The sequence below is a fragment of the Rhea pennata genome, chromosome 2 (assembly GCF_028389875.1).
Source record: "Rhea pennata isolate bPtePen1 chromosome 2, bPtePen1.pri, whole genome shotgun sequence".
NCBI classification, from domain to species: Eukaryota; Metazoa; Chordata; class Aves; order Rheiformes; family Rheidae; genus Rhea; species Rhea pennata.
The window spans coordinates 755,114-766,562 of record NC_084664.1 but is presented as its reverse complement, the minus strand read 5'-3'; the positions used below and the strand labels follow the sequence as shown (position 1 = coordinate 766,562).

General features: G+C 68.2%; 2 protein-coding genes across 2 annotated transcripts; one reads left to right on the top strand and one right to left on the bottom strand.

The window, feature by feature from the left end:
- Positions 1-5,879: 5,879 nt before the first annotated feature.
- Positions 5,880-9,022, top strand: RARRES2 (retinoic acid receptor responder 2). Its single transcript, XM_062568634.1, has 5 exons — positions 5,880-6,147; positions 7,307-7,411; positions 7,738-7,842; positions 8,202-8,341; positions 8,812-9,022. Exons 1-4 carry the CDS (start codon positions 5,983-5,985, stop codon positions 8,313-8,315), a joined length of 489 nt encoding a protein of 162 aa, XP_062424618.1. The 5' UTR covers positions 5,880-5,982; the 3' UTR covers positions 8,316-8,341; positions 8,812-9,022.
- A 369-nt stretch (positions 9,023-9,391) lies between these two features.
- LRRC61 (leucine rich repeat containing 61) lies at positions 9,392-10,636 on the bottom strand. Its single transcript, XM_062568633.1, has one exon. It carries the CDS (start codon positions 10,559-10,561, stop codon positions 9,779-9,781), a length of 783 nt encoding a protein of 260 aa, XP_062424617.1. The 5' UTR covers positions 10,562-10,636; the 3' UTR covers positions 9,392-9,778.
- Positions 10,637-11,449: the final 813 nt, after the last annotated feature.

Here is an 11,449-nt window from a genome sequence, read left to right as displayed (position 1 = left end):
GATTTGAACTGTTCCTGGTAGTTTACCATGTGAAAGGGCTTGAGATCCTCTGATTCAGATAACCATCAGGGATAATTTCACTGAGTAACGGCTACAGCAGAACAAAACTGCCACAACTGCAGGCACAAAACCGCAGTTTGCAGGAGTCATTAGCCACCTACCATTATATAAAGATATACAAGGCTCTGACAGCCTGGTAATGGCCACGGGCAAATCAGTCTGGACGAGTGGCCTGTGATGGAGTCTCCGTATCTGTTTTTCTCCTTGCATACATGCCTAACTGAACCTCGTAATTCCCTGGAGACTGCTCTATACCCAGCTTTAGGTCACAGTCAAAGAAACGGGGTAATGACGTGTAAGGGGATGACTTATCCAAGGCTGGCCGGGAACAGGGGTCTGGACGCCGCCTCGCGCCAGCGGCACCGACAAGCCCCTGCCCAGCCCTGGGCCAAGCCTGCAAAGAGTGCACGAGAGGGGAGAAGCGAACTTAGGGGTCACTTCGGGGAGGAATGTGGGAAAAAGCAACTGCAAGAGAACTTGGTAATGAAAACACAGAAATCCACCCCCCCCCCCCGGCCCCTGCATCTGTTTACAAAGACAACAGAGCTCGGTTCAGAGCGGCCTCCCGGCTGGCAGGCAGCCAGCGACGAGCCTGGCTCTGAGAGGAGGAGACAAATGCTGCGGAGACAGGTGGGAAAGGGGGCCGGGACTCTTCCCGCTACCTGTGGGGCTGCTGCAGTTGCGGGAGGCTGACGAGCCACCGCGCAGATTGCGCGCTCGCCACGCTCCACAAACTAAGGGGAGAGTTTTAAAACAACTGTTCACAGCTGATTTGTGCTTTTGATCAGGACGACCACAATGGCAGTGAAAAAAGCCTACCAAGAAAGCCTGCTTCTAAGCTCAGGCCGCAAAGCCCGACTCCTGCACTCAGCAGATTTCCGGCACAACATCAATTTTGTGGAAAGCAAGTTTGCTAGCACAGCACTTTCCAGCAGTTTGGAGGGCTGCTGGTCAGTAAGATAAATACATTTTATGTTCAATTTTCATGGTTTTCCGTAAGCATTTGTGTCTCAATCTTCACAATGTTCATTCATAACTCATTGTATCTTCCTGTAAGACACCAGACCTCTAATACTACAGAAAATCTCAGTGCTCTTTTTGCCTGTCCGTTGAATGCAAATACATCATAACCAGAGCTCTGAGGAAAGCACGAAGGCAGGGAAACAAGGTGGGGCTCCCGAGCTGTAATTCTCCCAACCCGGTGGTACGGGACCCGTGGCAGGGCATGGGAGGACACAGAGACCATGAGGCCGTCCTCGCAGGTGCTGGGATGTCCCTGCCCGGGCCATCAAGGAAAGCGTGTGCAGCAGGGCCGTGGCAAGTTACATGCTCCCCGAGAACGGCAGATACTTAGGAAGAGAGCACGAGGAGTACGTGGGGTGCCCCTTTCCCAAGGCTGCCTCCCAGCTTCTGCCAGCTGGGCTGCCAGCCACCACCAGTAATTTACAAAGCCAGAAAGCCACTGTTAGGGGACGGTGTACACCCCCAACAATGTTTTACAGAGCTGAAGTGTCGCACGATGGGCATAACGGAGCTTGCCATCCTTCCCGCAGGAGATCAGTTCACGCATGTGCCACTGCTGCACAGCAGGCTGCCCTGACACCTGCCCACAGATGATGGGTGTTCAAATCCGTCCCCAGGTTCCTGCTCACCACCCACCATTGTACCACCTCCAGCAGCACGTCTGCCTTTGCAGCTGTTAGCAGTGCCTTAGTGGGGCAAATTGCACTAGAAAAGCCTCTTCTGCATTTAAAACCTGAGCAGAACTTCCCAGTGAGCAGAAAAGATCAGTTCACCTGGATCTGGGTCAAAAAAAGTTCTGTCCTGCTGACTTTGGAAGCAATAGCTCAATCCCAAAACAGCAGCACAGCATCAAGGTCAAGAGAGATCAAGGTCATGGCAGAAGGAGCGAACAAGAGAGAAAAATCCAAGCACGACCCTTGTGCAGACCCCACCTCACCCCTCCCAAAGGGGAGTAACTACTCCCAGACTCAGGGCTCTGTGTTTGCAGTTAAAAGCACCCAGATCTGCACCCAGAGGGGCACCTCGCCTGACACGCAGAGGGACACCACACTCCACCAGCTCCAGCAGCGGCAGGAGCAGCAGCCGCAGCCCCCTCCTCCTTCCTCTCGGCCCCACATACCTCACTGCTGCAGTGGCCGGGGAGCCCGCCTTCCCCCTCGCCGCCCTCGGCCTCCTCCTGGGTCACCTCCACCCCGACGCCCCTCCTCGCTTCGCCCCGGCGCCCTCTTCACGGCCCTCCCCACCCCTGGGAACCTTCCTCCCCGCCGACCTCTGCGCCCCGTGCTTGCCCCACTCTGCTGCTCTGCAGGCTCACCGCTCCCAGCTCATCTCCAGCTCCCTGCCACCCCTCAAGCACTGCCCTTCCTGTTACAGGCACCCAGCACTGCCAGGCATCAGGTCACACTTCCAGCTCCTCCCGAGCCTCGGCCCGCTCATCGGGCCCTGTTCCACCCTGCACAGGCACAGCTTCCCCCTCACCCGACCCACTGTGAGGCCCCAGACCGCCAGCCTGCCCCCCTGACTCAGCCCCCTCATCCTGATCTCCGTCTCTGTGCTGGCCCCCTCACCCCAATCCACCACACTGCCCCTGCGCCCTCATCCCATCCCATCCCACTACCCTGGCTCCTTCACTCTGATCCCTTTCCCATTGCACTGCCCTGTCCCCCGCATCCAGATCCTTGTCCCACACCCCTGCCCCAGCTCCCTCCCAATCCATCCTGCTGCCCCAGCCTCCTCACCCTGATCAACACCCCTGCCCCGGCCCCCTCACCCCGATCCCTGTCCCATCCCACTGCCCCCGCTCTCCCACCTCAATCCATCCCCCTGTCCAGGTCTCCTCAGGCCGATTCCCCAACTCATCCCACTGCCCCAGTGCCCTCATCCTCATCCCTCTGCCATTGTCTCCTTCAAGCTCCCTTGCCCCAATCCATCCCATGGCCTTGGCCCTCTTGTGCTGGTCTCTGTCTCATTAAACCCTCCCAGGCCTCTCATCCCAATCCCGCCCCATCCCAACACCCCGGCCCCTCACCCTGTCCCATCCCGCCACTCTGCTTCCTCGCACTGGTCCTGGTCCCGTCCCGCCACCCGGCTCCCTCGCCCCGGTCCCGGTCCCAGTCCCAGTCCCGTCCCGCCACCTGGCTCCCTCGCCCCGGTCCCAGTCCCAGTCCCGCCACCCGGCTCCCTCGCCCCAGTCCCATCCCGTCCTGTCCTGCCACCTGGCTCCCCCACCCTGGTCCTGTTCCATCCCGCCACCCCGCTCCCTCCCCTGGTCCCTGGTCCCTTCCCATCATACCGGGCCCATCTCGCTGCCCACCACAGCCCCCTGCCCCTGCTCGCTCTGCCCTCTGGCCCATTCCCTGGTTCTGTCCCATGCCATTGTCCTGCTCCATCGTCCCAATCTCATCCCATCCTTCCACTCTTTCCACTCTGCTCCCTCGCCCCGATCCCGTCCCACCGCCCGGCTCCCTCGCCCCGATCCCGTCCCATCCCGTCCCGCTGCCCTGCTCCCTCGCCCCGATCCCGTCCCGCCACCCGGCTCCCTCGCCCCGATCCCGTCCCACCGCCCGGCTCCCTCGCCCCGATCCCGTCCCATCCCGTCTCGCTGCCCTGCTCCCTCGCCCTGATCACACCCCACTGCCCGGCTCCCTCGCCCTGATCCCGTCCCATCCCGTCTCGCTGCCCTGCTCCCTCGCCCTGATCACACCCCACTGCCCGGCTCCCTCGCCCCGATCCCGTCCCATCCCGTCTCGCTGCCCTGCTCCCTCGCCCTGATCACACCCCACTGCCCGGCTCCCTCGCCCTGATCCCGTCCCATCCCGTCCCGCTGCCCTGCTCCCTCGCCCCAACCCCATCCTGCTGCCCAGCTGCCTCACCCCAATCCTGTCCTGTCCTGCCACCCGGCTCCTTCACCCCGACCCCGCCCCGCTGCCCCGCTCCCTCCCCCGGTCCCTGACCCCGTCGCGCCGCCCCGCTCCCTCCCCCGGTCCCTGTCCCCGTCCCCGTCCCCGTCCCGCCGCCCCCCGCCCCTGCTCACTCTACCCTCCGGCCCATCCCCGGTCCCGGCTCCCTCCGACCGCCGCCCCTCCCCGTCCCCCCGGCCGGGCCCCTCACTAGGCCCAGGCCCAGGCCCAGGCCCGGCCGCGGCCTCGGGCCGCCCCCCCCGCCCGGTCCCGCCATGCCGGGGCCCTCACCCCGCCCCGCGGCCCGGGGCGCGTTGCCATGGCGACCCCCGCCAGGCCCCGGAGCCGCCTCCCCGGGGAAACTCACGGGCCGCCGACGTCCCGCGACGTGATGACGTAGCGGCGGCGGCGGCACGCGCTGGCCCGGCGGCGGCCCCGCCCCGCCCCCCGCAAAGGACGGCGGGACGCGTAGTGTGCGGCGGGAGTCTCGCGAGAGCGCCGCGCGGCGCCTGCCGGGAAGCGTCGCCCGGCGGGCGGCGGAGGGTGGGAGGGGCCGCCGGAATGTCCCGCGGTGTGACCCGTAGGGAGGCCCGGACCGCGCTGCGCCGGAACCATAGAGCGGACCGGAAGCAGCGCGCCAGTGTAGCGTCCCGGCCGTCATAGATTTTCCCGCGATGTGCCAGAACGCCCCCGCCCGCCCGGCGCCATTCACCGTTACACCGGGACGCGGCGGGCGCGGCGCCCCCCGCCCCGGGAGGCCCGGCCCGGCCCGGCCCTGGCGCCGCTCGCCCCCGCGGGCTCCCACCTGCCTCGCGGGAGGCAGCGGGCCGGGGCAGGCAGGGGAGCGGGGCCGCGCCGCCCTCGGGCCTGCGGCGCTCCCGGGGCGCGGGGCCTGGCCTCCTGCGGCGCGGCCCGGCCCGGCCCGGCCCGGCCCGCTTGCCGCGCGGTGCTCGGCGGGAGACGAGAGCCCGGGAGGCCTCGGCCGGGCTGGGCTGCGCCGTGTGCTTGGGCTCCCTGGGAGGAGAGTCTTGGTTTTCAGATAAAACTGGGTCTTCAGCTCTTGGGAAAAAGTCACAGAAAAAATCAGGCTGTGCTGCCAAAAAGGGTGGGAAAACCGCAAAGCGGGATGTGCTCGGCAGGGCACAGAGCCAGAGAAGACGGTGCGGAGGGCGCAGTGGTTGCCACGCCGCTGGCCGAAGGGGCCGGGCGGGCGTTTGTTCTGTCTTCTGATGCGGCCTGCGGTGCGGGCGGGCAGACGTCCCTGCGTCCCTCCGTGGAGTGGGGGAGACAGCCTGCCCCCGCCATGCCACTGCACGGAGCCCTGCTGGTCCTGGCTGGGGGGCCGGGGAGGTGCAGCACTGCCGGGCACGGGCACCTCCCTCACCAAAGCACCATCTCCCTCATGTCCTGGCTCCGGCAGCAAATGCTGAAAAAGAGCCGGAGCAGGGCAGGCGTGAGCGATGCTTCCCAGATGCCCTTTCCAGCAGCTGGTGGCATTTGGCTCCCCATCACCAGCCTTGAAGCTCCTCTTCTATTCAAGGCAGGAGCTCTGCATCCTCTGAATTCTTCTTCCCACTTGGCTCACAAGCTGGCACGTGGCTCTGCGTGTGCTGAGCATCCAGGGATGTAGCGACTCTTGATGGACGGCCGCTGCGCTGGAGGGGTGAGGAGGGAGGTGAGGAGCAGCCGCTGCTGCCCGGCTCCGCTGGACGCGGCAGGGCGGCTCTAGGCACGCCGTGTGCCGTCTGGCGCTTCGCTGGGACACCTCCCGCCTCCTCTCCATCTGCACACGTCTAGCCGAACGGCAGTGGTGGCCGTGCCCGGCCCCTCCTCCCCGTCCCTCCGGCCGGGGGGGCTGCACAGGCAGAGTGCGGGGCTGGCCCAGGGGCGGAAAGGGGCAGTTCCCAGGAAATCAGTTAATGAAAGACCAAAATCAACAGCGGGTCCGTCAGTGAGGCTCTTTGAGGTCAGACAGCCCTGCCAGACCCTTACGGCAGGGATGAAGTGCCTGGTAGCCCTGTCCCTGGGCTTCATGGCCCTGGCTGCCGCGAGCCAGTCCCCGCTGCAGAAGCGCGTTGTGAAGGAGGTGCTGGACTATTTCCACAGCCGGAGCAACGTGCATTTCCTGTTCAAGGAGCAGTCCGTGGAAGGAGTTGTCGAACGAGTGAGTGCCAGAGACCGGGGCTGCAGAGCGCCGTTGCCCCTGCCCGGGGTGCCGCTCGCCCCCCGCACCCCTGGGGCCAGGCAGGGAGGGAGGCGGGCGGCCGCGTGGCAGCCTTGCCGAGCAGCCGGGGCGGCCCACAGGGGCTGGAGGGGTCTGAGGGCGCCGGAGCCCGGCAGCGCGCCGTGGGGCTGCGGATGCCTCCCTGCAGACCCCTGCCTGGTCCCCCAGGCCCACAGCCACTCTGGGAGCAGGGACGGATGCGCGGGCTGGGCACCGCGAGTCCAGGACACCCTGGCCGGTGCCACGGCTCTGCAGCAAAGACGTCGGCTTCGGGCTCCTGGGGCAGGTGGGCAGATCGGTGGGGGCACGTGGCGCTGAGTGGCAGAGCTCGGCTACTCATTAACCGTGTGCCGTGGCCAGAAGCGGATCGAGTGTCTCCGGGTGCCTGGCCATGGGATGATTCCCAGGCACAGCCGGGAGAGACTGGGCTTTCTCCCCATGGGAGACCGTGGCTGTGTCCCCTGCTGCAGGGGTGCCGGGTCTTGGGTGGCCCTGGGGGCTGCCTGCAAGGGGGGGAGGGCAGCGAGAGGGCAGAGGACCGGTTCGGAGATGCCTGCATCTCCGCGACAGGCTGGCGCGGCGCGTATTCCCCGGTCGTGGTGCGGGCGCTGCCGGCCCCTGCCCGACTCACGGCACCGCCACAGCCCGAGGAGTTCCCAAGGAGTTCAGAGTGCAGCGGCAAGAGCCCAGACAGCTCCCACCTCTCTCCTTTCCGCAGATGTCCCATCCCTTCTCTCTGCTGCAGGTAGAAATGGTGTCCGTGACCGAGCCAGCAGCAGCGATGGCGGGGGGCGGGCGTCTCTCCTAAAATTGCTCCTCTTCATTTAGCCTTTCCGTTGCGCTCTGGGCTATCCCTCAGTCCTGCCCGCGCCCTGCCTCCATGGTTCACAGAGCAGCCCCCAAACAAACCTGGCTTCAGGTCTCCTCCGGAGCCCCCGAACGCGTGGTGCTGCCCACCGGCACGGGCGCGGGGCGAGCTCAGCGCCGTGGCGCGCAGGCAGCGGAGCCCTTCATCCGCTGCCGGCTGCAGCTCCCTCAGCCCAGCCCCTCCGTGCGGCCCCTTCCCGCCTCTCAGGGGAGCTTCTCCCTCTCGCACCAGGAAGACCCTTCGGGGACGTTTGTCCAGCTGCGCGTCAATCTTGTGCAGACAGCCTGCAGGAAGAGGATGGTGAGAAAGGAGAACTGCAAGACGGTAGAAAACAAGGTGAGCGCGGGGCTGTCGGGAGCTCGTCCCCCTGTGCCCAGACCGGGGTTCCCGGTCCTGGAGCCGCGGGACCGCGGCGGCTCGCCCCCGCCTCCCCCCTCGGAGACACCCCGGGGCCTCCCTCCCCGGCCGCCTCCCCGCTCCGGGCAGCGGAGACGGGGCTGCGCCGGCTCTGCCCTTGGTTTTGCTGCCGTGGGAGGGACGTCCCGGCGCCCAGGGCATCTGGCTGGGCTCTGGGAGCAGCGTCCTGCCGCCGGGAGGGGAAGGGAGGCTGGGGCTGGGCCGGGGCTCGGGGCCAGCGCTGACGGGCCGTGTTACCTCCCCAGAGGAAGCCGGCCTGCGTGGCTTGTTTCAAGTTCGACAGAGGCGATGTCCCCAAGGCGCTGGACAAGTACTACAACTGCGGCCCCAGCCACCACCTGGCTGTGAAGGTGAGCTGCCCCCCGGGGGACGCGGGGTGGGGGGTGGCGGGCGCGTGTGCGCCCAAGGGGGCGGCAGGACCGGGCCGCTCGCTCGCTCGCTCACTCCTCGGCGCCCGCGCGTGCCGGCGCGCGCCCGCGTCGCCCGCAGAGCCAAACCCGGAGGTGCCCAGACACGTGCCAGCGGCGCCCCGGGGGCGTGCCGGAGCGGCCGCGATGTGCCCCGGCACGCGCGAGGCCTCCACGGGCTTGGGAGCCGGCACACCCCGTGGCAGGGAGCCAAGGGGCAGCGCCGCGCGCCCCGCTCCCGCGCTGCCAGCACGTGCCCAGCAGCACCAAGCCCTTCGGGGACATTGCGCTCTGCCCCGCAGGAGATAAAGCACCGAGACGAAGCCGAGTGCAGGGAGGTGGAGGAGACCGGCAAGGCGACGGATTCGCTCTACCTTCCCGGCATGTTCGCCTTCTCCAAGGGGCTGCCAGCCTAGGCCGGCGTCGCCCGTGTGCAGACACGGTACGTGCCGGGGCCGCTCAGCGGGAGCCCCGGCTGCCCCGGGCGCGCGGTGCGCGGAGCGCCCTCCTCCGAGGGGCCGCCTGCTCCCGCGAGGAGGCTCCTGCCCGGCTCCGGTGCCGCGCGCAGCACAGCCTCCTCCCGGCCACGAGCACACGCACGGCTGGGTCTCCAGGCCCAGCGGTCCCTTCTGGGGCCATCGTGGGCTCGGGGTGCGCCGGGACGGTGAGAGCTGGATGCTTGTCCACAAAGAGTGGAGCCAGACCGGTCCCCGTCCACGCGCAGGACCCGGCGGCCCTGCCAGGGACTGCCCTTGGCCCGGGGGAAATCCCCCGGGGTATCTGCAGCAGGCTAAGCCTCCTCCGGGTGAGCTGGCCCCGGGCCCCGGCGGCAGCCCAGCACAGGGCTCGGTGCGCGCGCGCAGGGGCGATTCCTCCCAGCCCGCGGCACCTCCCCGCGTCTCCTCTCCCCAGGCCGGCTGGCACCGGGTCCGGCTCCGCCAGCCTGGATGCAGGCCTGGATGAAGGACGCTGCCGCAGGGGGACCAGCCCGGCCCTTCTGAGCTTGCTGCCCTCCAGCACTGTGCAACGAAAGGAAGGTCGCCCGCTGCCCGCGCTTCCTCCCTGCCCACCTCTGCCTAGACGGTGTCCGCACGCACCAGTAAACCCCGGCTCTGCCTCCGGCCGTCGCTGCTGTTATTTCTGCCCGGGACTGTGGGGCTCCGGGGCTGGCCCAGCCCATGCCGCCGCGCCATCGCTGCGCCAGCCCGGCGCTTTCTGCCAGGGCCAGCCCTGCTCTGCTGAGGCTGCACCACCCCACACGCACCACGCACCACCCCTGCGTGCCCCACACCCTTCCCCGATGCCGGCCTTGTCCCCCGCCCGGCCCCAGGGGAAGGAGGGATGAAGGTGCCGGCGGACCCACGGGTCCCAGCCCGGCAGCAGGCAGAGGTGAGAGCCGCAGACCGCTTGGAGCTGCGCGGGCAGGGCCCCGCACGAAGCAGCGGAGAGGGGTGTCAGAGCAGAGCACGCTTTTACTGCGCGGCCCCCGCTCCCGGGCGGCCGGGCCCGGCGACGCTCGCGCGCCCCGTCGGCGGCCTCGTCCCTCCTCGCCGCCTCGTCGGACGGCTGCTCCTCCGGCCTAACGGCGCCGGGGAAGCGGATCGCCGCTCCTGCCGCGTCCGTGCGAAGGGACGGGAGCTCTGGTGCGCAGCCCAGGCCCCGCGGGGTCCACGTGCCCCGGGACCGGCCGGGAGCTGCAGTCCTCCCGCATCCCGGTGGATGCCTGGGCAGTGGACAGCAGCGGGAACGCTCGGAGCTGCTCCAGCTCCTCTCGGAGCCCCTCGGCTGGGGACCGAGCCGGGGCGCGCGGGGGCTGGCGGCGGTGCGCGGCGGGGGTCTCTCCCTGCGGGGCGCAGCGGCGTTGACGCCGGGGCGGGGGTCAGAAGACGTAGGAGCTGGGGTCAGCGCGGAGGCTCAGCGCCCGCTCCGCCTGGGCGATGGTGTCGTCGGCCCGCTGGCCGAGCTCCCGGCACTCCCGCAGCACGTCGCTGAACTGCCGGTAGGCTTCCTCGATGATGGAGCTGCGCCGGGCCGGCCGCACCTCCCAGAAGCCTTCCTCCACCCAGGGCTTGGGCGCGCGGGGCGGCTCCGCGGCGGCGGCCGGGCAGCGCCCCAGCGAGCTGTCGAGGTCCTTGCAGAGCTGGTAGAGCTCGCTGCCGCGGCCGGACACCCGCTCGCCGTCGATGGCCTTCAGGCCGGGGAACATGTCGCCCAGGGCGCTGCGGTAGGCGCCGGCGGCGCAGACGGGGTTGCTGAGGTGTCCGAGGGCGTCGCGGAGCCGGAGGCTCTCGAGGCGCCGCAGCCCCGTCAGGCACTGCAGCTGCTGCAGGCTGCTCACCAGGTTGCCGGCGATGTTGAGGCTCTGGAGGCTCTCGCAGGAGCCCAGCGGCTCCAGGCTGCAGACGCGGTTGGACGAGAGGTTGAGGACGGCCAGCGACTTGAGGGCGGCGAGCGGGCCCAGCTGGGAGATGGCGTTGCCGGAGAGGTCGAGCCACTCGAGGTTGGCGCAGTCGCCCAGGCAGCCCAGGTCGGCGATGCCGCGGCCCCGCAGCTTGAGCAGCAGGATGGACTCCAGGGCGAACTCCCCCGTGCTGGCCTTCAGCAGCTGCGCCGTGATGCGCCCGCCCTCGGCCTCCTCGCCCTTCTCCGCCCGCGCCTCCATGCCGCTGCCGAGGCCGCCCGGGGCGCCGGGCTCACGGCGGGGGCGGCCGCGCCGCGGCCCCAGCGCTTCTGCGGGGAGAGGGGGCAGGCTCAGCACCCTATGGAGGCTCAGCACCCTGCAGAGGCTCAACGCCCCATGGAGGCTCAGCACCCCATAGAGGCTCAGCACCCTGCAGAGGCTCAACGCCCCATGGAGGCTCAGCGCCCCATGGAGGCTCAGCACCCTGCAGAGGCTCAACGCCCCATGGAGGCTCAGCGCCCTGTGGAGGCTCAGCACCCTGCAGAGGCTCAATGCCCCATGGAGGCTCAGCACCCTATGGAGGCTCAGCACCCTGCAGAGGCTCAATGCCCCATGGAGGCTCAGCGCCATGTGGAGGCTCAGCACCCTGCAGAGGCTCAGTGCCCCATGGAGGCTCAGCACCCTGCAGAGGCTCAACGCCCCATGGAGGCTCAGCGCCCCATAGAGGCTCAGCACCCTGCAGAGGCTCAATGCCCCATGGAGGCTCAGCACCCTATGGAGGCTCAGCACCCTGCAGAGGCTCAACGCCCCATGGAGTCTCAGCACCCTGCAGAGGCTCAGCACCCTGTGGAGGCTCAGCACCTTGCGGAGGCTCAGTGCCCCATGAAGGCTCAGCACCCTGCAGAGGCTCAGAACTGTATAGAGGCTCAGCACCCTTTAGAGACACAGCACCCAATGGAGGCTCAGTGCCCCATGGAGGCTCAGCGCCCTGCGGAGGTTCAGTACTGCATAGAGGCTCAGCGCCTTGCGGAGGCTCAGCGCCCCGCGGAGGCTCAGTGCCCCATGGAGGCTCAGCACCCTGCAGAGGCTCAGAACTGCATAGAGGCTCAGCGCTCTGCGGAGGCTCAGTGCCCCATGAAGGCTCAGTGC